General features: G+C 41.4%; 1 protein-coding gene across 2 annotated transcripts; it reads left to right on the top strand.

The window, feature by feature from the left end:
* Positions 1-1,682: 1,682 nt before the first annotated feature.
* DHRS9 (dehydrogenase/reductase 9) lies at positions 1,683-25,312 on the top strand. 2 transcript variants are annotated; one of them, XM_032234968.1, is made up of 7 exons: positions 1,683-1,730; positions 6,231-6,385; positions 16,192-16,411; positions 17,650-17,995; positions 20,967-21,225; positions 22,624-22,787; positions 24,387-25,312. In XM_032234968.1, the coding sequence occupies exons 3-7, from the start codon at positions 16,403-16,405 to the stop codon at positions 24,611-24,613; spliced, it is 1,005 nt and encodes a 334-aa protein (XP_032090859.1). In that variant the 5' UTR covers positions 1,683-1,730; positions 6,231-6,385; positions 16,192-16,402; the 3' UTR covers positions 24,614-25,312. The 2 variants fall into 2 exon arrangements, with proteins under 2 accessions (XP_032090859.1, XP_032090867.1); XM_032234976.1 differs by lacking the exons at positions 1,683-1,730; positions 6,231-6,385 and adding an exon at positions 9,311-10,985.
* Positions 25,313-26,603: the final 1,291 nt, after the last annotated feature.

The raw sequence follows: 26,603 nt of genomic DNA, 5'->3' as shown, positions 1-26,603 counted from the left end.
TGAAGGCTGCCATTGAAGCATCCTGGTCTTCTATAACACCTCAGCAGTGCCACAGGCTGATAGCTTCCATGCCACGCCGCATTGAGGCAGTAATTGTTGCAAAAGGGGCCCAAACCAAGTACTGAGTACATATGCAAGCTTATACTTTTCAGAGGTCCGATATTGTTCTATGTACAATCCTTGTTTTATTGATTGCATGTAATATTCTAATTTTCTGAGATGGTGGATTTGGGGTTTTCATGAGCTGTACGCCAAAATCATTACAATTATGACATATCAAGGCTTGAACTATCTTGCTTTGCATATAATGAGTCTTATCTCATATATTAGTTTCATCTTTTAAGTTGCATTACTGAAATAAATGAACGTTTGCACGATATTCTAATTTTTTGAGTTTCACCTATACTTGTTGGGGTTGGAAAAGCTTCTTCTTTATTTTTGGGGTGGGAGGGAACTTTTCTGTTTAAAACATGTTTTATTCTTTTTAATTTTCAATTTTTATATTAGGCTTCTGTATTAGTTTTATTGAATATTAATAAAACTTGAGTTATTAAATTATTACAGTTCTGGACAATTGTTGAAAAAATAGTTTTAGCTTCTCTGGGGAATTGATATCTTGATTTGTTCTGCAGTGGAGCTGACGAACTGCCTGTTCATTTTTGCCCAACTACACCGTTCAAGTATTTTTATTTATTTATTTTTAACCAAGTAAGGAAGATCATGGATTAACCCACTTCCTGACAGAAGAAGAAACTGCCCAGTTTATTTTCGTGGAAAATTTTTCAGGAGGCAAAACTGATCGTTGCTTGTAAAAATATACTAATGGAAAACTGACACATAAGTAGAGTAGAGTAGAAAATGGGGAATGGGGAGGATGGGATGGGGTGAGGTGGGGTGGGGTGGAGTGGAATTGGAATAGGATAAGATTCCAAAATAAGAAGTGACAATATTATTAATGAGTCAAACTAGTCCCGTCCTTTAAAAAAAAAAAGTAAGTAAATTGTAAACGATTTTTAAAAAAATCCAATCTCCTGTATCCTGCCAGTGAGCTGCAACAAAACTACCCCCCTGCGCTCCTATTGCTGGAGGAAAAAAAAAACTATATCTCCAAGAAAAAGGATACAAAAGCAGCCTAGTTTTGTTTTTACGCTGGGGTGGAGCGGAGCCGGGCAGATGGAGCGGATTAGTCGGGATAGGTAGGTATCCAACCCTGGTAACTTTCAGATTTGCAGACTTTAGCTGGCTGGCTGGGGATTTCTTGGGAGTTAAAAATCCACAGATCTTCAAAATTGCCCAAATTGCCCAAAGTCGTATTAGAGACCATCGCATAGTTTGGGCCGGCAGCATCGCCCACGCCGAGATGAACAGAGTTGGAAAAGGGATCTTACAGGTCATCTAGTCCAACCCCCTGCCCGAGCAGTCCTACTGCTGTTTGCAAAGGAAATTGTGAAGGGCAACTAGAGCAACAGGGAAGTTACTAAGAAAGGCAGCCGTGACCTGGTTGGTTACACCGAGATTTAAAAGGATAACTTCCTTTTTTTTCCCCTCACCCTCCTTGAGGTTTTGGGTGGGACTGCCTACGCCCACCCGTTTTCTTCTCAGGGCATTACGGGCCGCCCACGTGATCCCCGCTGTAGCCAAAGCTCTTTACTCTATTTCGTAAATATTCTACTCTTCCTCTAGAAAAAGCCAAAGCTCTTGAGATAAAAGGAGAGCAGCCAACGGAGCAGGTAAGTCCATCCCCTCCCTTCTCCGTATCTTAAATTAGACTTGAGAGCCTTACAGGACGGCAAGCACCGTGGGTGGGGGCGGGCAGGTCATGACCATAACAAGGTAACTGAGTTTGTCGATCAGAAAGGTCGGCAGTTCGGCGGTTCGAATCCCTAGTAAAGGTCTCCTGCGGGAGCGAGGGGTTGGACTAGATGACCTGCAAGATCCCTTCCAACTCGGTTACTGGTTACTGTTTAAACTTGGTCTGAGAAGCGGCGGAGGAACCAACGCGCGTCCCAGGAACGGTTTATAGCCTCTCTGGCTTCGTGATAAAAGGTTTTTTGTCATCCTTACCTGTCTCCCAAAGGGATGTCATGTTAGTCATACCGAGAGATAACTTTTGCAAGTACTTAATCAGACCCTGAAGAAATTGTGGTTGGGAAGTGGGTAGTTTTGGAAGGACAACTTTCTCAGTTCCAAATGGATGTTGTGCAAACCATAACCTTGTTTAGCAGTCCTTGTTTAGCGACTGCCTTGAGTACTGACCGTTTGCATTAATAATGATGATGGCGAAGAAAAATTAATTTTGCAAGCAATGTACTTTCGACCTTCGCTGCAAACTCTCGCAGTATTTCAATATTTAAGGGGCTGCCACAAAGAAGAGGGAGTCAAATTATTCTCCAAAGCACCAGAAGGCAAGACAAGAAACAATGGATGGAAACTGATCAAAGAGAGAAGTAACCTGGAATCAAGGAAACGTTTCCTAACAGTGAGGACAATTTAACCAGTGGAACTGCTTGCCAGCAGAAGTTGTGGATGCTTCATAACTGGAGGTTTTTAAGAAGAGACTGGACAGTCACTTGTCTGAGATTGTATAGGTTCCCTTGCTTAAGTAGGGGGCTGGACTAGAAGGCTGGACTTCAAAGTCCCTTCCAGCTCTATTCTATTCTAAATAACCTGAACTTTTTTAGAGCCGAAAAGCCAGTCGAGAACCTAATTTATGGAGTTTGGGGTCCTCTTTGATCTTGGTTATTTACTGGCTGAGGTTCGGTTGGTGCACTAGGACTTGGGTAACATCTTCTGAAGATGCTAGGGAAATTTCTACAAGCACTAACCAAGCTCAGAGAGCACCAAAGGACTTCACGCTTTAACCCTGTGTTACTTATATTCTCTTCTACTAGAATCTAATTTTTTTTTCCTGGTGTTATATTGTGGAGGACTCCAAAATAAGTTCTCAAAACTAACTTTGTTTATGCTTCCGTCTTCTCTCCTTTTGCCATCTTCATTTATCAACCAGTTGTACTGACGACTGAAAAATAATATTCTTTTCATGATTTGAGTATCTTTTTGTGCATCTTTTTTGTGCTTTTATTCTCACAATACTCATGTGTATACTTAATTGTAAATACACTTTTCTGTATTTGCAGTGTAACTCCACTACTCTGGTTGTCGTGATGTACCAAAGCCTAAATTCGTGATATACTAAAGGCTAAATTCACACGCTTTTTAACTTGGTTGTTGAATTAATCTTTTTTTCTGAGGTGACAAAGTACTTTAAACTACTGTGTAAGCTGACTAAATCAATTGGGTGCAGACAAGATTTTAAGCCACCAAGGAAACACACCAAAATGAATTCTAAATAAATGTAGTACATTACACCAGTAGATTAGTTAAATTAGGACTTTTATTATTCTGATCCCTTCTTCCACTTCAGCTGGAAAAGGCCTGGCTTATCATTCTTTAAGGTTGTATCTAGATGACACAACCTTCCCTTCATCCCTAATTCATAGCCAAGGCCAACGAACTGGGTTTTTCCAGCTTGATGTGAAGGTTGTGACTTGCACCTTCTTCCTCCACCAGCCTTTCCCCGCCGTATGTAGGTAGTCCTCGCTTAACAACCCCAACTGGGGTTTTTGTCACTAAGTGAAGCAGTTCCTTGTGCCTGCTATGCTCACCTGCACTTCCAACTCCCTCCACCCACCTGTGTCCCGGCCCCATCTCTGCTCAGTTGGCTGTCCTGCACTGCACTCTGCACCTCTACATCTTCCATCCACCACCTCTTCTGTCCTCAGGAAGGCTTTTCACACCCAGTCCCACCAGCAGGAAGAGAAGAAAAACAAACAAACAAGAGGCAGCTGGGGACAGCAAGGTGGAAGAGTGCAAGATGGAGGGCAGAATGGCAGAGGCAGCAAAGAGCAAAGTGAAATTCGAACATCTAATAGTCGGCAGAATTAGCCTGCAATACTGCCTTCTAACTACTGTGTCACTTCCGCTTATTATGACCACAGGGGAGCCAAAAGGGCAGAGATGGGGTGATTAGATTAGTGGGAATTTAAGCACACCCTGTAAGTTATAAATGTGGACAGGATGCCAAGTGCCCAAGTTATGATCATGGCGTTGGAGGAGCGCTGTAAACACCATAACTTTGAGGATATAAGTACCATTCGTTTAGCTCTGTTGCTGAACAAATAGTCATCGTTAAGCGAAGAGTACCCTTATACCACTTTGGTGACAAGTACTCTAATGTTTCATAAGAAGCTGGGACCTGCCCAGTCTCTATGTGTTGTTTTCAGCTTCTGTAGACAGCCTTTCCCTCTGGCCACTGCCAACTTCCCTCCAGGGATGCTATCACTGGACTGACAATCCCTTGAAATAGGAGCTGCAGTAGCAAGAGAGCGTAGTAGGAATCTGGAAGGCCGCTAGACTAGGAACTCTCTAAAATCCCTGCATTGTCTGCCATGGTTGCAGTGGTTAGAATACAGTACTGCAGGCTAACTGTCCCAACAGCCTGGAGTTCGATCCTGGGGGGCTCCAGGTTGACTCAGCCTTCCAATCTTTCGAGGTGGGTAAAATGAGGACCCAGATTGTTGGGGACAATACACTGACTCTGTAAACCGCTTAAAGAGGGCTGTAAAAGCACTATGAAGATATATATAGGTCTAAGTGCTGTGGCAATCTTGGGATTTGTGTTTCTACCAGGGAGTAAAATTGGCTGCTACTCCTCTGTTGCTCCAAGTTCTTAGAAAAGCTCAGGCTTGCTGCTTTTTCCCACCAATCTTGACAGGCTAATTACAATGAGATTGCTGGAGCAAGATTTATATTTAAACATTCTTCTTTATCTGAATGTATCAAATACCCAACTCCAACAGAGAACTTAGACCACTGCTCTCCCTATTTGTTGAACTGGCCACCGCCCAGTTCAGTGTTGAAATTCATTTTTTTTACTACCGGTTCTGTGGGCGTGGCTTGGTGGGTGTGGTGTGGCTTGGTGGGCGTGGCTTGGTGGGGATGGCAGGAGAAGGATAGTGCAAAATCTACATTCCCACCCCATTCAGGCCAGCCAGAGGTGGTTCTCCAAACTACTCAAAATTTCTGCTACCGGTTCTCCAGAACCTGTCAAAACCTACTAGATTTCACCCCTGCCTCCGCCTCCACCCACATGAGGGAGAACGATTTGAGGTTTTTGCATAGGCATAGAAATCTTCAATAGCTCCACCTTAAGTTGTCCTGCGGTCTATTGCTAAGACGACACCACGGTCTAGCCTTGTTCCTGAGGCAGTGGAGCAGAGCAAATGATGTTGCCATGCTCTTGTGCCACTTCACGCGCTGTGGAAAGCACATTAAATAAGCTGTCTGTCTGGATAACATGTGTTTGTATGGACACAGCCTATAGTCTAGGCCTCCTCCGAATTCCATCCGCCGGCCAGTGTCAACTGGCGATTGATTACCCAGAGAAGAGCCTTCTCTGTGGCTGCTCTGACCCTCTGGAACGAACTCCCCGTGGAGATTCGCACCCTCACCACCCTCCAGGCCTTCCGCAAAGCCCTTAAAACCTGGCTGTTCCGACAGGCCTGGGGCTAAAGAACCGTTGCCCCTATCTCGAATGGTATGATTGTTGCGTGTTTTTAAATTATGTATTGTTTTGTGTTGTTGTTAATTTGTCTGTATTCCCCTTCCCTGGTGAGCCGCCCTGAGTCCCCCTTCAGGGGAAAAAGGGCGGCATACAAATGAAATAAACATTCAAACATAAACATAGTCACCTGGGGTTTTCTGGCACCTACTGCTGTGCAATTCCCTGCACTCGTGTCATCTCCTATAGCAGTGTTTCCCAAACTTTTGACATATGTGTACCCCTTCTATAATTTTCGTAATGCTGAGTACCCCTCATAAAAAACATATGCTTTAATAAAAATCAAAATATATTTATTTTTTATTTTTTTGATACATACGCAAAATAAACAAAAGTTATATTATAAAGAACATTTATTTGATTCAATGAGAAGGATGAAATTGTTTATGTTGAGATGAAAGATCATCATAATTTGGTTCTGTGGGCGCAGCTAAGCACGGTGCAGTGGATATTCCCACGTGATCCCCACCAAACTCCGGTGCAATGCATACCCCCACCAAACTCTTCCCGTACCCCTGGGGGTACGCGTACCACACTTTGGGAAACACTGTCCTATAGGTACCAGTGGCAATGCTTAGCAGATTTTTCTTTCTTTCTTTGATGCCTTCAGGTCAATGTTGACTGTTGGTGACTGCCTGGGCAAGTCCCTGTGGTTTTCCTGGCAAGATTTCAGAAACGGTTTGCCCTTGGGTGCTTTCTAGAGCTGAGAGAGACAGTGACTGGTCCAAGGTCGCCCAGCTGGCTTTGTGCCTCAAAAGTAAAAAGGTAAAGGAGTCCCTGTGAATTTTACTCAACTGTAGGGGTGTGGTGCTCATCTTCGTTTTAAGACCATTGAGCCAGTGCTGTCCAAAGACATTTCCATGGTCATGTGGCCAGCATGTGGAGTACTGTTACCACCACACTAAAGTGGTACCTATTTATCTACTGACATTTGCATGCTTTCAAACTGCTAAGTTGGCAGGAGCTGAGGAAAGGACAGAGCTCATCCCATTGTGTGGCACTCGGGTCTCGAACAAGGATTGCTGGCTTTCCAGCTGGCAAGCCCAGCGTCTTAATCACTGAGCCACAGCACTGTCCATTTGTGCCCAAAGCTGCACTGTAACTCCTAGTCTTCTAGTTTACTAGCCTAGCATCTAAACCACTACGCCAAACTGGTTCTCCATAACAGATATAGGTAAATTAAAGAGGGAGGGAGAGAGAAAGAGAGAAGACTTTGGCTGTGTCCCTACCTGGGTTGGTCACCTCATTCTATCCTAAAATGTTAGCCCACCAAATCATTTTGGAGTCTTGATCCCAGGGTCTCTGTTCTCTTATGAAGAACTCCTTCCTAAATTTGCATAGTGTCAGGTACTAATTTATGGTTAATCAATCTGTCCCAAAGTTCTAGTTACCCCATGGCTAATTTATGAACTGTATTAGTCTGAGAAATAAAAACCCAGTGGTTCTGAAGCCAATAAGTCCACATAGGTAAATTTTCCTACGAATGAAGGTGAATGTATGTGTACCTGAGAATGGTGCAGGATCCAATCTGGGTCCTTAGACGGAACTTTGGTTCTTAGGCAGAACTTCTTGCTAGCAGTGTTATGTCACTCTGCTGGAGAGACCTTTCCTGAGGATGGGTTCCAGCAGGAGTCTGAAAGACTGGAAGACAAAATCTCTGGTCCTGGTGACCGACTCAGATTAGACCCTGTAAATTTTCCTTCACAGCATGTGAGTGAGCAGTGCATACAGATCTAGGGCAGTTAATATAGGGATAGAAAATCCTTTCCTTGCTCTCACTGAATTTCATATGGCTCACCTAGAAGCTCCAAGAGAGTTGATTGGCTCTTCCACATCATATGGGAGATCTTTTCATAATTGCTGGTACTCACCTGAGAAGGAAGTCTACTTGTTTCAACATTGCAGAATAAACTCTTAGGTCTTAGCTTTGACCTCTGGGCTTGAAAAACCAACCACCTTATGGAGGGAGTTAACCAGTAAAGCTCTTATTGTTAGCCTAGGACAGGGATGTCAAACTGGCAGCCCACAGGCCGAATGCATAGGCCACACCCACCCCCGCTCCATGAATGGGGAAAACGTCATGAAACGCCATGTCACAGCAACATGACACTGCGAGTTTGAGGTCAAAGTTTGCCTCACAGCAGGATTTGGCAACATTCAGCTGTTTTTTTAAAAAAAATATTCCTAGGTCCTGTTATATAGCACTTTAAACCTTTTCAAATCATGCACTAAGGTTCAGTGGCAATATACTTTTTCAATAACCCACCCCCACCTCAAATAATATACATATATACATGCCAAATGCCACTCACTCATCACTAAATCTCCAGCTCTGTGATGCCTACAAGCTTGAAATTTGCCATGTATGTTCCTCTTGGCTTCTAGGTGCTCACTAATGACCATCAGATCATTAGTATTTCTAATACAGTATTAACACACTCTGATGCTAAGGAGTTACACATTATACATTAATTTTCAAGCTTTAAGTGTTAACTTATCAAGCCCGATCACATAGTTTCATAGCAAAACAACGGGGAACCAGCTACTATGTGATATTTGTATAATACTTCTCCTAAGGTTAATACATCTAACATACTTCTTAAACAGAAACAACCATCTAAAAATGTTTTCCCCTCCTTCCCTCTTAAAATGTCAGTGCTTTGGCCTTAGGAAACTAAAATCAGCACACAGGCTAAAGGGAAATATTTGTAAATATTTTTAAATGCACTCAATCATCAGGGAAAGTATCATTTTAGTTCATTCACTCAGAACATATGGCAAAGAAATTTAGAAAGAATGTAGAAATGACTTATCTGAAAGGAAAGTGAAATTCTGAGAAAATTTATGGCACCTTCCTTGTTACTAAGTACACTGAAAGACTTTCAGATTTATTGTTTTATTGGGATTCCACCTTTACAAGGAAACTCTTTACACAGTTTTAAAAATAGTTTTATGAGCCAAGAGCATTTCAGTGTGGAATAAAGGTGCAATTAATATTTCAGATTACTAAAGAAAAAAAAAGAGTCCTCAACCACGTAGTTCTTTTGATTACGAAAACCTATTTCTGACACGTGCTGCTACTCTTTATTCTCTGACTCATAATGATTCATGGGTTTCATAATGATTCTTGCGATAATTCGTTTTTTAAACATTTAAATCTGGTGGAGGAGCGAGGACACACTTTTAAACCAGTAGTGACTTGAAGAGCTTTTCCATTTATGGCACACGCACCCAGTCTTTTCTTTAATAAGGTAAGACCAATTTTATTTCTGATATAAAAATGTACCTATTGCTGTAGGATCATCAACGCCTGTGCGATGATCCTGTGGGTCAAATGTCCATATATGATTTATATTGGAGTTCCTTGAGTTCCTCAGTGGTGGGATTCAGCCAGTTCGCACCTATTCGGGAGAACCGGTTGTTAACTTTCTAAGCAGTCCAGAGAACCTGTTGTTGGAAGAAATCTCTTTTTTTTTCTTTCACTTTACAGGGCTAATCCTGTAAGGAAGGCAGGAAGAAAACATCCTGGTGTTGTTTCTAGCCTAATCTTTATTGCCCTGCTTACAGAAACTGCCTCTCCGGTTAACCCTTATTACATTGTAACAGCTAAGACGAAGCGCCCATCGATGTGAGTGATGTTGAGTTGACCATGCTCGCACAGTCACATGACCACCAACCAGAGATCTGGTTGTTAAATTATTTGAATCCCACCACTGGAGTTCCTTTATGACTAACTAACTAAAAATGCTCCTTTTGAAAAGTTTAAACTTATTAAAATATAAGTTACAATACATTTCAAAGAATACAAAAATTAAGGAATAAGCGATGGACATGGAAGAGTGTTATCCTCACTTGGTAATCACTAGAAAGATTGTATTTTTTAGTATTTCTTCAAAAATAGAAAATCAGTGGGAATGAACAGCCCCATTGCAGTTATTTAACATGCCAAAAAATGTAGCTTCAAAATAGAAATGTCCTGAAATACTGGAAAGTGCTGCTTAGCTGTTTTTTGCTGCATCAGTCTTTCCATTAAAGTACTAGTTTGGTGTTGTGGTTAAGGCATCAGGGAAGTAAACTGGGAGACAAGGAATTATAGGCACAAAGCCAGTTGGGTGACCATGGAGCCTCCCTCCTCCCCCCTCTCGGCAATGGCAAACTACTTCAGAAAAACTTGCTATGAAAACATGAGGGACTAGTCTAGACAGTTGTCAAACATCAACACCCACTTGAAACCACACTTTAAAAAAAACATACAAGTTATGGATGAGTCTTCTAATACGTTCCATGAATACATCCCTTTGGATTCCAGTTATAAAAAGTGACTTAAATCTTTGACAGAAATTAAATACTCAGGATATATACATGAAAACCTTATTGATGCATCTGCATTTAGATGTTGCTGTATGATGTTAGCAGTTTTTAGAATTGGCCCAAAATTAGGTCATTCTCAGGAGAAAACACCTCATACTTGTTACCTAAAGAAAGTGCCTCGGTAGTACATCAATTGATGAAGCTAGCCCTGGATGGCAGTCTTCTAAATTCTTAGATCTGGTTTTAAGTCAGCTGTTAAAGAAGGTGAGATAATAACTATAAACCAATTGTCAAGCCTTGGGGCTGTTTCCCTGCCTTTAGCTGCCAAAATAGATTCCCTGGAATTCAAATAGACTTGCCAATCTCTGCTTTGAGCTTGTTCAAGAGCTTGAAGACTCAGGGTATCAATTCTGAAGTGAACCTGGCTGGAGCCATCTTTTCCTGCCTCATAGTTGCCATGAACTTTAAAAGGGGAAAGGGAGTGGGGAAGTAGATACACTGGCTACTAGTCAAAACAAAAAGATTTCTCATGGGAACCAAGGTCATCCCAACAGGCACGTGAAGAAGGAGGAGTGACCAAGTAGCCTCCCAGCTACTTTCATTGGACAATGTGACCGGTAACATCTGGGGAGGGAAATATTTGTTCTTTTAATTAGGGGGAAAATCACAGGAACTTTTAGAGTTGGTTTTCACTAGCTGTACCAATATGATGTCTGCAATAAACATGTTCTTTGAGGAATCAACCTGCCTTGGAGTTCTGCTTTTGGCAGATGTGTTACTTGGAACCCTGACACAAGGTTTGTGCAGATGGTGTGAGCCAAACTAACCACATAAATTTTTAGATGGTGGTCTCATAAAGACACCACTTCAGTCAGCCTCACCACAGTGTGCTTCCCTTCTATTTTAAAACAGAAGACACCCTTACACCATGAACTCTGCCTCCTCCACACCTTTTTGATTATGCTAGAAGAGAAGCACCAGCACCAATAGCCCTCCAAGACAAGAAAAGGAAAGGAGGGGATAAAATACATCCATCTTATGTCTCCTGCGTCAGGTATTAACTGCTTGGCTTCAGCTGGTGATGCTACGGATTGTAGTATTGACTGTGAATCTGGCATAGCAGAATTGTGTAGTTTGCTAAGGCAAATGGAGAAGCACTGCCCTGCTGTGAGTCAAGATAAGGCAAAAGTAAAAATGTTCCCTGTCCAGTCATGTCCAACTCTAGGGTGCACTTCTCATCTTCATTTCTAAGCTGAGGGAGCCAGCATTGTCTGAAGACATTACCATGGTCATGTGGCTAGCATGACTATATACACCAAGGAACACAGAACACTGCTACCTTCCCATTGAAGTTGTACCTATTTATCTATTTGCATTTGCATGCTTTCAAACTGCTGGGTGGGTAGGGGGCAGGGCAAGCAATCGGAGATCATCCCGTCATGCAGCGCTCAGGTCTCAAACCCAGGCTGTCAGCTTTCTAGTTGTCAAGCTCGGCATCTTTAACCACTGATCCAATTCACTCCTTTTTGAGTTAAGATATGAGTGAGCAAGAATAAACAAGTGAGATGGTGAGAATGGAATAAGATCATTTTGTATCTTGTAAGAGTTGTGGTGGCGCAGTGGTTGGAATTCAGTACTGCAGGCTAATTCTGCCGGCTGCCAGCAGTGGAATTCTCACCGGCTCAAGATTGACAGCCTTCCATCTGTCCAAAGTTGGTAAAATGAGAACCCAGATTGCTAGGGGAAATATGCTGAAATATCTGTTAACCATTGGCTGTAAAGCATTGTGAAGAGGTATATAAGTCTAAGTGCTATTACTGTTTTTTTTTTCAATGTGTTATCTTTCTTGATATTCTCTTTTAATACAACTCAATATATCTTCAGATTTATGCAGGAATTGATGTGGGAGTAGAGGAATTTAAAGAGAGAGATAAGCAGCTGATTTAGGATCATATTTCCTTGGTTATATATAACATAACCATAAATCATTCATAACATAAAATACCAGTGTAATCTCAATTTTAACCCCCATTGTAATGGGCTTTGCTTTGTTCGCATGGCATGATTTAAGCAGCCTCGACTCTGGGGTGTTTTTTGGTCACAGTTCAAATCTTCTTTCATCCCAGCAATGGTAGATAAAATGTATGGCACTCCTAACCACCTGAGCAACAATGTGGATTTATATGTCTGGATACATGGTGAAGTTAATATTTGGGAGACATCAAACTGTATTATCATACATAGATCATAATGAGAAAAATAGAGGCATGGGCGGGGGGGAGGAATTGAATGGAAATGGTAATTTGCATCCCATGTTTCCACCCAACACAGAGGTGGTATTCAGCAGGTTCTGACCAGTTCTGGAGAACCGATAGCGAAAATTTTGAGTAGTTTGGAGAACCAGTAAATACCACCTCTGACTGGCCCCAACCCCATCTATTCTCTGCCTCCCAAGTCCCAGCTGATTGGGAGGAACTGGAGATTTTACAGTATCCTTCCTTTGGAGTGAGGAGGGAATGTGTCAGCATTCCAAATAGCATCCAAAAGTAAATCAAAATCCAAGGCAAAGTATTGCTCAAAGTTCCAATTTATTAAGAGAGCCATGTTGGCATATCTGGGAAAACCCAAATCTGAAAGCTTCCTGGTTTTCCCGGTTTTCCCTAGTTGAGAGTTCAAGATCTTGCCCCCACATCCACAAATCCATCACATGATCCAATCTCCCAATGCCATGCTGGCAGCTCCGGTCCAGTTCCAGTTAGGTGCAGAGGTGCAGAGACAAAGGATGACCTTGGCTTTCTAGAAATAATTTTGTTATGGCTACATAGTGTGTAACTCCTTACAATCCCCTCTCCTATTTTCCTACAGTAGAAAACACATAGTAGAATAATAGAAAGTATGGCAGGCCAAAGATCCAAAAGAAAATATGGCTGCAGGCCTGACAGAATGGAGATTTTACAGTATCCTTCCCCTTGCCACACCCACCAAGCCATGCCCACAGACCTGGTAGTAAAAAAAATTGAATCTCACCACTGACCCAACACATATATTCATAGCAGTTAACAGCAACATAAGATAGAGCAGTAATGTTTAAAGAACAGAATTGAAAAATAATTAAATAATTCACACCCAAAGCGTAAATAAAACAATTCAGAAGGTCAAGTCAGAAGGCCAACTCTGAACACCTTTTCTAAAAACACAGTCTATAGTAACGAGAGACAGTTCCTGAGAGAGTGTGCTCCATTATTTGGGACTGACTCTGGGAAAGGTATGTTAGAAGGAATGAGATTTTGGAGAGTACAGGAAGGAAGTTGCCGTGATTGGGATACTGTACACTTTATACTTTATAATTTGCACAAATGGAATTTTGAGAAGGTATAAATTTCTTCGGCTTCCTTCAGCTTTCTGATCTGTGTGGTTCTTTCTAAGAATGTATGTGGTTTGTGACATCACTATGATTTTTTGTCATCTCTAAACTCTGCTCAGAGACTCTGGCTTCTGAAATCCAGTAGATCTAGTGTACCAACTTCTCCAGCACAGCACGTCAAGAATCATGGGAGTTAGCCTAATTACCTGACGGTATTAATTAGTGCTTCCTTTACACTAGAAGAGTGGAAGGACTTGCTGCCCTTTTATCCTCAAGTTCAGAAAAGCTCAGCAGCTCCTTGGATAGTTAGCTGCCTTTTTTCCTTAAATCAGGACTGAGACACACTGAGCATGGCAGGAACCTCTTGATGGTAGGATGAAATTTTAATGACTAGAGCCTAGATGTAGTTAATGCAATCAGCCTGGGTCAGGGGTGGGTTGCTACTGGCATTACTGCTGGTTCGGCGCGCATTTGCACCTTAAAAGGTTTGTGCATGTGCACAATGTTAGAAAAGGAGAAAAAAAAAATTTTTTTGCATCTACGCACGCATAGAACCGAAAACCAAGATGGCACTGCCGCCAATAGAACGGGTTCAGGGGTGTGGCAGGCTGAGTTACTACCTACTCGGCCGAACTGGTCCAAACCAGTATGAACCACCTCTGGTCTGGGCAATTTAATCATTTGGACCAATGTTAGCTTTAAGAATTTTGCCCCCCTTCCATATCAGGCCAACATTTGCTCACACTTAAAACCCCTATTTATTTTCAGTGTTATTCTACGAGTTCTCCTAGCCAGATTAGCAAAATTAGGAGAACAGCCCCACTGTCTATAGAACATATAATGTATTTCTTTATATACAGTAGGTGCACATTGCCAAAGGTTATATATTTGGGATTGTTCTCCTTAAAATGGGAAAGCATGCTTGTGCAACTACAGCTAATTCTTGGTTTTCCATCATTCTCCTGGAGGACCCAAAAGTCAATTGATAGGAATCCCTGCAATTGCAAATAGCAACAGATGAAGTAGCCATGAAGGTAAACTGATTTCCATTTCCCCTCCTCCCCCATGAGAATTCATGCCCTGCTAGCTCCTGAGTCTCTCTGGAATTTTCTTCCGTAAACTAAATCAACAAAATCTAAATATAATTGGGATTCCTGAATTTATTTCCACCTTCCCCAGACACATTGATATTCTTGTATAAAGACTTGTTAACGTGGCGTCAACATGTAACATGGCTACAGCTCTCTGTAGAGAGAATACAGAGATCATAATAATTTAAAGGAATTGCAGATCTAACAGTTCAGCCCTTTCCAAAATCTGAACAAGCATGTAAAGCTGTCTTCTAAACACAAAGGGAGAGAATTAGATTTTCATCTGATATTAGTGTCACTTGAGAGCATTCTTTGAGAGACCATGGCCACAGATGTATGTAGCAAGCCAGTGATATTAGGATGGTTTTTCTACAGAAAGGAAAGGAAGAACGAAGGAAGGAAGGAAAGAAGGAAGGAAGAATGAGAAAGGAAGGAAGGAAAGAATGAGGAAGAAAGAAAGACTAAGAAAGGAAGAAAGAAAGAGTTCTGTTTAATTATTTTTAAAATATTTTACGTAAATCCATTTGCTGCCTACAATACTGTCAAACCAAATACATTTCTTCAAGACCTATATGTACACTTTCATAAATTAATAATGCAAAACCTGAAGATTGTTAAATATAACAAGGAAAAGGAGTTGCTGTTTAATGCACTTCCTGTTGATGTAAATAAAACTCCCAGAGGCATGGGAACAGGAACTCAGAAGAACAAGTTGCTGTAGTTGTTTTCAGGAAAAAAACCTATGTTGTCGTTTGTTTCTTTTATTTTAGAAATGTTATGGCATCAGAGTGTAGGGGTGCCATGGTGGGTTTTATGGTAATTCCTGCCACTCCTAGATTTCTTCTTTTCCTCTTTAGGAGAAATCTGTCTCTTCAAAAGTGATGATGTACTGAAGCCAAGAAACTTGCCTTAATTATTTAAGCCCTATAGTGGTAGCCTTCATTAGAGTGGTGTGGTGGCCTAATGGTGAAGATGCTCGCCTTCCACTCAGAAGGTTGAGAGTTCAATCCTAGGTAGTGACAGATGCTTCTCTCCTAAAGCACAAAGAAAATATATTTGCTGCAAACTCTGCGTGATGTCAGGAAGGGCATCCAGCCAGTAAATACTCATTTCCATCTAGTTTACCCTAAATTAAGGGATTACAGAGACTTTAAAAGGGAGTTTTTTCATGCTGGCCTTCATCAGTCTAAACCTTCTAGATCAGTGTTTCTCAACCTTGGCTACTTGAAGATGTCTGGACTTCAACTGCTGGGGAATTCTGGGAGTTGAAGTCCAGACATCTTTCAACTGCTGGGGAATTCTGGGAGTTGAAGTCCAGACATCTTCAAGTGGCCAAGGTTGAGAAACACTGATCTAGATACTTTCAGTAACTTTCACTATGCTAAGCTAACATGGGAAAAGAACATACTTGCTGTGGTGAAGCTGTAGCCAAATATACTAGAAGGAACCACAACAGAGATCTAATCATTTTAACTATTGTTTTGTATTTGAAATGACTCTCAGGTTTATTTTATTTTTAAATCATTATTTTATTGCAGAAATATAATATTGGGATCTGGTTTTTTTAATTAAAAAGCTGTGTGGACAAGTGGTACATAAACCATTTGTATAATTTGTGATGCAACCTATGTGTTGGATAGTATGATAGTTTGTTTATTTAAAGTAGAAAGTAATAGGTCTACCAATTTCCTGTTTTTAAGAATGAAAAAAATGACGTAGAAAATTTCTAAATAAAATTTGGCTTACAGCTTTTGTGTGGTCTTACCAAACAAATAATAGTGTCCTGTAACTAATTGCACCCTTAGGTTAACTGGTTCAACAACATCTGTGTGAACAGAATTTTTAAAGGACAAACACATCCACCAGTTCTGTTCTGCAACACTATTACTGCAATGTCCTGCTTTTAAGATGGGCTCTTCAGAGAATAGGAAGTAGACTGATAAGACAAGCAGACAGCTTCTTGGTTCAGACAAAGCATACTAAATAGGCACCCCGTTATCTAAATCATAGGCCAACATGGCTGAGGTAAGTGTTAAAGGATGAATATTTTCCTTTTCATCTTTTTTGTTCTTCTCTCACAGCGGGCCCTAAAAATCCTCTCGGGGGGATGATTTTTTGGGGGTACCACAATGGTGATAGTTTATTCTGTTTACAGAGGGAACAAGAAAAGCTTTGGATTGTCTTCTCAGGTGCTGTTGGGTTGGTTTTAAGAACTAGTGCTGAAAAATGTCTCCTAGATGTTTACCTACCCTTTTACCTATATAGAGTAAACATTCCTGAGCAGGGTTGGTTATTGAAATACATCATTATATAGTTTTCTAGTAAGTTTATATTCAAGATTGTTATGAAATCACGGTCAAATGAGAAGGACAAAGTCCAGATTAACAGTTGCCTAGGAACTATGTAGCACCATGGCCTTGAGTATAGATAGGTAAATCATTGACCTAAAGTTCCTTTGCAAAATCCCCAGGAAACACTACGTAAGAAATTCTTTCTCCATCCTAGCTTAGCTTCCTATTTGTGATGTTTTTCTCACAAAGTGCTGTGCGTGTAAATTAGATAATGACTGACAATGACTTTGTGCCTTCAAGTATACTTCAGGTGGATCAGTCCCAGGACATGGGAAGAACAGAATAGATCCAACATATGCTTGCATATTATGTTAAGGTCTGCTTTACTTAAACATGATTTACTGAACAATAAGCCCAGAGTTAGTTGAAATTTTATGACACTCTAAATGATGTTGTCTGTGTTCAAGCCAACAGTCCATGTTACAGCAAAGTAGTGTAATGTGTAGCCCTGTTTGGAAGATCATTGGAGAAAATTTTGTAGGCCTGAATTGAACCACAAGGTAGTAATATTAATATAGATAATAGAGCAGATGAGCAGAGTGGATCAACACAAGATGGTTCAAAATCACATTCCTCCGTTAATCATGAACAACATTTAGATTATTATGTTGATTTGTGTAGCGTAACTCATCACGATAGCATCAAACGTGTTTTTTTTCCCCAGATTTGTGGGGTTTTTTCTCCACTTGCTGCTTTTTTTACTTGCCTGGTAAAGAAATCCTTGTGTGACCTGTGGTCTCATTTTAAATAATCACAATAAAGGTAGTAGCTAATTGTAGTTTTTATGCAAGAAGTTACTGCCTCTCAGATAATGGTCCTCTCTTCATATCTATTCATTTATGGAAGTGGTACGGTCAAGGGAAAGACATGAATTTAATGCCTGGGGCAATTCTATTTTCATATTTATTTCAGGAGGAAAATGACGAGTTCAATTTTAACATGTGGTACCATTTCGTCCTATGGTTAATCGTCATCTTTATATGGTGGAAATGGAGAGATGGGGAGAATTTAGATGACGTAGATCCCGAAGGGAAATACATATTCATCACCGGTTGTGACTCCGGATTTGGGAAACTGGCAGCTTTGACCTTTGATAGGCGCGGATTTCAAGTGATTGCTGGTTGCCTAACTGAAAGGGGGGCAAAGGAGCTGAAAGAGGAGTCAACGGCTAACCTCCAAACAGTGCAGCTGGATGTGACAAACTCAGACAACATCAAGCAAGTAGCAGAACAAGTTAAGAAAGAAGTAGGACAAAGGGGTAAGCAATTAAGTCCTGTTGCTGGATGTTTCTCTCTGCTTACTAAATAGAGAGTTTAGAAGTGAGCCTCAGCTCTTTTGTGGGATGGACATCAATGGGTTTATCTTTGCTTCATCTGCCGGTTCCCAATTATGTCAAAGTCCATGCTGGTTGGGAATGATAGGAGGTGGAGGGAGTAAGGAGGGAGTAAGGTGATGGAATTTATTTTACTGCTTGTGTTAGACTTTCCCCCCAGGAAAGGCTGAAGTAGGGCTGTTGTTGGCCAGTTTTATGACAATATGTGGCAGATAAAGGTTCCCCACGCACATACATGCTAGTCCTTCCCAACTCTAGCGGGCAGTGCTCATGTCTGTTTCAAAGCGAAAGAGCTAGTGCTGTCCAAAGACCTCTCCATAGTCATGTGGCCGGCATGACTAAATGCCAAAGGCACACAGAACACTGTTACCTTCCCACCAAAGGTGGTTTCCATTTTTCTACTTCCATTTTTTACGTGCTTTCGAAATGCCAGGTTGGCAGAAGCTGGGACAAGTAACTGGAGCTCACTCTGTTACGTGGCGCTAGGGATTCGAACCACTGAACTGTCGACCTTATGATCGACAAACTCAGCATCTTAGCATTCTAGTCTGTAGGGAATTTTAAAACGGTCACCCTCTACAAGCAAGATGCCTCTGGGATATGTTTCTGTATTTTGCTACGCTTCAGCCCTGACAGTCCAACTGAAACTCCATTAAGCAAAAACCCATTTAGTTGAAGTGGCGATTCTGTAAAATGGGCATAAGAATAATGGCTTACATATTGCCCACAATCCGCTATATTTTGTAGCTATCTCCTTATATTAAGGAAATAATTGTTCCTCCCTCTCTAAGCCTCATGCTTTTAAGATTACAGAAAAGGAATAACACATCAGTTAGGTATATTTATTTTGGTTTCATAATATTAGAGTTTTAACCCTTTCTTAGTCACCCAGAATTGCTGTTTCAATCTGGGCAACCATACAAATTGATTAAACAATTCAACGGTAATAAGGTGTGAACATAGTGTGACTTACTTCTGAGTATTTTATTCAGTTCACCCCGCTTTTCCATTTATGGAATATTTGGAATAATAAAGATGTAAAATAACATTTAACAGAATGAAAAAATTAAAACCCCAGTAAAATATCTTAATCGTTCTTATCTGCTGAAGGCTAATAGCAAGTATATGGCCAATTAATGAGTCATTTTCAAAAAAAAAACCCTGTCCTATATATATCATAATATTTGAGGAAGTCAAAAATTAACATAGGTAATTTCTCTTATGTTTAGATTCTAAGATGTTGAGGGATGTTTAAAGATTAACACCAGTATCTTAAATTAGTGTTTCTCTACCTCTCTACCTCACTTTAAGATGGTCAGACTTCAACTCCCAGAATTCCCATGCTGGCTGGGGAATTCTGGGAGTTGAAGTCCGACCATCTTAAAATGGCTGAGGTAGAGAAACACTGATTTAAATGGTGTCTAGAAAGCACTTTGGGAATTGCACTGGCAACAAAGACTATTTTTACTGCCAAGCAATTTGCCTCATTGGGCAATTTCTCCTAACATTTAGCTAGCTTCTCTACCTCTCCCATGTCTGTTTTTTTTTAAAAAAAATCCTGTGTGCTCTCCTTTGCGTAACAGCCCTTCAATAATCTCTGGCATCTTCCCTTAATCTGTTGTTCAGGATAAACAGTAGCTACAGAGATTTTGCTTTGCCTCTGAAATCAAACAATGGCATGTCAAGGAAGGGCTATAGAAATTGTGGCAAACCACTGCAAGGGATACCTGGTTATACGGATCTAAAACATCACTTATTATGGCAGCTTTCTGCAATGATCTTCAGAGAACGTGATTTTCAGTTTTCTAGTTCGTTTACGTCCGTTTGAGGGTAAACAGATTATGTGTGGTGAAAACGATTAACGTTCCTGGATTATGATTGCGGCGACATTGTGTGTCTGTATGGGCATCCACTTTCTTAACGCTTTTTATAATGGCTGGAATGTTACTGATTATATTCAAATCAGTGGTGGGATTCAAATTTTTTTTACTACTGGTTCTGTGGGCATGGCTTGGTGGGCATAGCAAGTGAAGGATACTGCAAAATCTCCATTCCCTCCCGATCAGCTGGGACTCGGGAGGCAGAGAATAGATGGGGGCGGGGCCAGTCAGAGGTGGTATTTACCAGTTCTCCGAACTACTCAAACATTCCACTACTGGTTCTCCAGAACTGGTCAGAACCTGCTTAATGCCACCTCTGATTCAGATATGATATTTTTGTGACATTTTTATGCAGACACATATTAATTCACATGTGCTGTGCTAGAAGTGCTGAAACAGATATGAGATACCTTATTTTAAATTATTAAAGCAGCAGGTGCCCAAAAATTAAGACCAAAGTCTACCACTCAAGAGTCCTCTGGTCATCAATAGCACTGCAAAATAAATGTCCTTTTCAAAGAGACTTAAGCCAAAAATTGCAAGTGACAGAGGGAGTATTCTTTTTAATTGTAGTTCATTCATTTAACTTCATTCTAAGCTTATTGTTCATACTGATATTGTCCACTCCTTTGTCTCGGCTCACCTTTTTGATTTAATTGTCCTTCAGCCCCTGGCTGCTACTCCAAAGGACCTCCAAAGGTCTTCAAATCCCCTAGACAATATAATCAGTGGTGGGATTAATATTTTTTTACTACTGGTTCTGTGGGCGTGGCTTGGTGGGCGTGGCAGGGGAAGGATATTGTAAAATCTCCATTCCCTCCCGATCAGCTGAGACTCGGGAGGCAGAGAATAGATGGGGGCGGGGCCAGTCAGAGGTGGTATTTGCCGGTTCTCTGAACTACTCAAACTTTCCACTACTGGTTCTCCAGAACAAATCAGAACCTGCTGAATGCCACCTCTGATTCAGATGTGATATTTTTGTGGGGGATTTCTCCCTCCCCTTTGTTTCTTTGCAGGTCTCTGGGGCCTTGTCAATAATGCTGGTATCATGGGACCATCCGCCCCCACCGACTGGCTGAGACTTGAGCACTATAGAGCGCCCATTGAAATCAACCTGATGGGCCTCATAAATGTTACATTAAACATGCTTCCGTTGGTGAAGAAAGCCAAAGGAAGAATAGTAAACGTAACCAGTGTTGGTGGCCTTCTGACAATATGTTCAGGGGGTTATTGCCCATCCAAATATGGAGCAGAAGCCTTTACCAACAATTTAAGGTAAGGCAGAAGTGGCTGAATAAGGTTCATCGTGCCTAAGATTCAATCCAGTCTCAGTGTGCTCTAATGTCAGCATCGTATCCCATCATTTAGCTCTATGAATGACTCATCTATATACATGGTTCACTGCAAACGGGCCAAGGCTTTTAATGTACATTAAATCTTCTCTTACATGTAAAGTAATGGCAAAAGGAAGAATGAGGACAGGAAAAGTCTGGCTTGGAGAGAGGATTGTTCCCTCCCCTCCCAAAATTGGTTGGATTTTTGGAAAGAAAATGGCTTTTCTTGGGTACTGTCCCAAGGAAGAAGGGAAAGTTTAAAATATTAACAAACGCCTAGCCTGCCTTAGTGCAGTCCAGCACAACGTGCAGATACAGTTCAGCAGTAGATGTTGTAGGAGGAAACTATGTATTAGACTATGCTGATCTAGATTGTGCAAATCTAGAGTCTTGTACTACATTTTTGGACAAACAAATATTAGTGAAAGGCATAGGTTTTCGCAGACTGCAGTTTCCATCATCTGATCTCCCACTCACTAAAAACTCGTGACTTTTAATAACTAGTTAATCATGAATAGAATAGAAGAGAACAGAATAATAATTTTATGGTCACTTTGAATATACACTGATTGTCATACATTAAAATGAAATTTCGTTGCATACAGCTCTCAAAGGGTAACCACCTCCACTATACGCTACATCAGGGGTCAGCAACCCGTGGCTCCAGAGCCACATGTGGCTCTTTCATGCCTCTGCTGTGGCTCCCTGTCGCTGGTCGGCGCCACAATTTTGAGAGGAGCTTCTGGTTGGGTTGGGGAGGGGAAAGCAAGGCATGCCAAGAGGAGAAACAATGGCAAGGGGCAGGCTTTCCGGTCAGCTCCACAATGGATAGGGCTTTTGATTAGTACAAGTAGAGGAAAAAGGATGACGCGCTAAGAGGAGACTCTATGGTGGGAGAATCGGACTTCCAGTCGACTCCAGAACTGAATGGGGGGCTTCCAGTTAGGACCTTTCTGCTTTTTGACTGTTTAAGGTTGCCGACCCTACCCTATATAAACATGACAAAATAAATAAATAAATAATACAAAATTATGTGTATACCCACATATAATATACGACACAGAGAAACAACACAAGTCTAGCTCGCTATGTACATGCATACATTGGTGTATGCATGTACATGGCAAGGAAAACGAATCCTGAGACTTTACCAGACGGATGGCCTGGGGAACAAAGCTGTTACAGAATCTGGTAGTCCTGCTAGAAATACTTTGAAACCTCCTCCAAGAGAACCAGAAGCGGATGTGTGGTGCTTCCAAATTCCACCATGCTTTCTATTTGCTGAAAAGTCCTTCTAAGTGTAATTGAATTACCGTTGACATCTTTTTCTGTTTTGCAGACAGGATATGAAGCCCTTTGGAGTGACAGTGTCCTGTATTCAACCTGGCTTGTTCAAAACACAACTCTCTGATAGAGTCCGGCTCATAAAAGAAAAAGTGGCCATTTGGAATTCCCTTCCTCCCACCATCCAACGGCAGTATGGTGAACATTACCTCAAGGAAGGTAAGCTAGGAAAGGATTTCAAGGCCCTAAAGAAACTCTGTCAGATTTCAGGGGAATCTGATATATCTTTGTTCAGCAGGTGTCTTTGATGTAGTGACCATTTAAATGCCCTCTTTCCATTTTATCCATGGGGAGATTCCTTAGGTTTCCTTTTAGCCTCAAAAAACACTATCCTAACACTTCCCTTTGTTTGATGGTTAACTCAGCACCAAGTTCCAGAGCCCCACAATCCACCTTCATGGAGGGAGCAGTAGCAGGCTCATCACTAGGTTGAGGCTACTCGTGGCAAGCTATTTTTATTTTTAAAATGGCTTACATTTTGAACAGCAGGCTGGCCATGTAGCAATAGCAATAGCCCTTAGTCTTATATACCATTTCATAATGCTTTACAGCCTTCTCTAAGCAGTTTACAGAGTCAGCCTATCACCCACCAACAATCTAGGTCCTCATTTTACCCACCTCGTAAGGATAGAAGGCTGAGTCAACCTTGAGCCTAGTGAGATTTGAACTGCCAAACTGCAGGCAGCTGTCAGTCAGCGGAAGTAGCCTGCAGTACTGCAATATCACCACTGTGCCATCATGTAGATAGTTATCGCCACAGGTCCCCTTCTGTATTTTTCTAAAGCAGTCTCTTTCAGCTTTCTTAGAGATTTCAGAATTGAGGACTTCAGCTCCATAAATTCCAGGCTTCGAAATTATCTAGATTGGGAGTGGCGAATTATGGCCCCTTTATGACTTGTAGACTTTATGGCTGGCTCGGGAATTCTGGGAGTTGAAGTCCAAAGTCATAAAAGGGCCAATAGTTCCCCACCCCTTATCTAGATACTCACTGCCTTTCCTTAACTGCCAGTAAGGCCGCTTCTACAGTATTGTCATCTATCACCATTGCCTCAGTATAACCCCTATTTTTATTATTGTAGTACAATAATACAGCACAACTGTAGTTGGAAGCTGGCAGAACATGCTATAAATCACTAGTGATGGCCCTGCCTAAATACGGCATCTGTCATTTTGCTCAGCTGCAAGGAATGTGCCAATTTGTGTATGTGTGTATGAAGTGTAAAAATTATCTCTCTCCCTCTTGCCCAATCATGCTATCAGTATTTGTAGTTTAAGAGGACAAAAACGTGTGTTAATCTGTCAGATCTTGTTAGCTCTATTAGTACTGCATGTATCTGTATGTACTTAATGCCACAATCCAATGCGATTTCCCTTTACGGCTTTATATGTTAGAGAATCATAACCAGTGGTGGGTTCCTACTGGTTCAGACTGGTTTGGCTGAACCGGTAGTGGCTTGGCGGCTGGGTCACTGGAACTGGCAGCAAACCAGGCCTGCAATGCCCCCGAACTGGTTGTCTGGGCGGTGCCATAGGCACTGCCCTCTGGGTTTTTGTTTCTGCGCATGCGCAGAACAATTTTTATTGCACTTTGCATGTGTGCACTGCGCACATCAAGCATGCATGTGAAGCGCGTGCACACAAGCGAACCAGCAGTAGTGCCTGCCGGAACCCACCTCTCATCATAACCAAACTATTTAATCAAGAGTCTTGAATCCTGTTACTGAAAATATTCTCCTCTCCCTTTTCTTCTCTCCCTAGACGCAATCAAGAAAGACAAATTAGCCAACATGTGTGAAAATACAGACCTGTCGCTGGTTGTGAGGTGCATGGAGCATGCCTTGATGAGCAAACATCCAAAGGCTTATTACAGCGTGGGCACAGATGCTAAATTCCTTTGGATTCCTCTCTCCAAGATGCCCACCTTTTTCCAGGACTACATGCTCATGAAGAACAAAGTTAAACTACTTAACCCAAACTCAGAATAAGATTTCCTCCTTTGTCCTTGGCGTTTCCAAGGGAACACCCCAACCTGTTGGCTCAGGACAAGAACTGACTACACAGTGACCATGGTTGGTTACCCACTTCGAAGTACCAATTCACGTACAGGTTTCAAAAGCTGTGCTGGCTTAAATAATGAAGATAAATACTCCAATGTTCAGGCAAACAAGCATCCAGGAGTGTGGGTGATCCCATTTCTTGCTGACATTAAGACCGTAATAGGGTCTGTATTGTCTGATAGTTGTTAAGGCTGAACTAGCATCTGCTGACAAAATTACATCTTTAGGCAATCGATCAGTCGAAACTTGGAAAACTCTTATTTTCGCAGGACAGTGAAATAATTGTGTCTTTTAAGAGCTCATTAGAAGAAAAACAAAGCACAAAGGCAGTTAAAAACGCTATGTGATTTGCAAAAATTGGTGATTTGCAAGAGCGCTACAGAAGCAAAACAAAATCCTTGTTTACCCTTTGTGTGTGTGAGAGAGAGAGGGGTGGAGGGAGGGAGAGAGGGACTCACATAGTGTCAGTTTAAGCGGTTTGCAGAGGATTGAATTCTCGGATTATTGGAATTTGCCCAGAGGTCAAGAGACTAACTTGTAAGTTCTTGCCTTAGAACCACAATTGACCCCAGAATTTATGTTGTCAAGTGAGACATTTGTTAAGTGAGTTTTGACCCATTTTGTGACCTTTCTTGACACAGTTGTTAAGTGAATCACTGCGATTGTTGAGTTAGTAACCTGGCTGTTAAGTGAATGAATTTGGTTTCCACGTTGGCTTAGCTTGATGGAAGGTGGCCAAAGGTGATCCCTGACCCCAGGACACAGCAGCTGCCATAAATATAAATCAGCTGCCGAGCATCTGAATTTTGATCACAGCAAGTTGTAACTGTGAAAAACGGTCATTTTTTTCCCAGTGCTGTTGCAACTTTGAACAGCCACTAAACCAACAGTTGTAAGTCAAAGACTGCCTGTAATGCCCATGAACATGTAAGGCAGTGGTTCCCAAACTTGGCAACTTTAAGACTTGTAGACTTCAACTCCCAGAATTCTCCAGCCAGCAGACTGAGCCAACTGATGTAAGGAAATGCCTCTCTTTAGTGAGGAAATTTTTCCTTCAAATGCCTGACGACTGAGAAATCTTGCTTCCTGTGCGACCCTTCCCTCATGGAGGTTCAGCCTCTATGGTTAGGACCATCTCCCTGCTTCCCTGGTTCAGGGGAAGCATCTTCTAAGATGTTGGGAAGCCATCCAGTTGAATACTGGCTTGATTCAGCCTCATACCTTTTATAAAGAAAGGTCGCATATTGAAAAATCGCATATTGACGCCAGTTGTTTCCAGATTACAGGCCTACTGCCTGAAGTTGTTGGGAATAGAAGTTCAGCGACATCTCGAAAGCCCACCGTGGATGAGCTCAGAGCCACGACTGAACACATGCTGAAAAAATCTCAAGGTTAATCTAGCATCTTTCCAGTTAAGGGGTCAGAGACACAATGTCCATCAGCATGGGCAATAACAGATTTTGCAAGCAATTGGACGTGCTGCAGAGCCCTTCCTATGATACAGTGATTACATACGTCCAGAGAGCAAAAATGACTTGAATTTCCTTTGCACTCTTCAGTTTTGAACTGCAAAAGCAAGAAAATTCTTTGACTTAAAAACAGTCAAATTAGTTCTATGGCTAAGTGAGGGACTGCATTTTATCTACAACCCCAAACAAGACTGTGGTTTGTTTTTAATTTAGTATGTGGTATGATCTTAACTAGTTGTGGCATGTTCCAAACATTGTTGTTAAAATAAGCCACGATTTAGCATTTCATATTTCTAGAATCCCTTCAAACATCCTGAATCTAACACAGCTATCATATTTCTTATGTAGAAAGGGAATAAGAGGGTGTGATAGAACAATTTGCAGCTTGATTTATCCATTTATCTTTTCTATCCACATGATAAGAACATTCATCAGAAGAACAAATTATA

Source organism: Thamnophis elegans, chromosome 1 (assembly GCF_009769535.1).
Source record: "Thamnophis elegans isolate rThaEle1 chromosome 1, rThaEle1.pri, whole genome shotgun sequence".
Classification (NCBI taxonomy): domain Eukaryota; kingdom Metazoa; phylum Chordata; class Lepidosauria; order Squamata; family Colubridae; genus Thamnophis; species Thamnophis elegans.
Note: the sequence above shows the minus strand (reverse complement) of the source record. Positions and strands in the feature narration are given on the sequence as shown.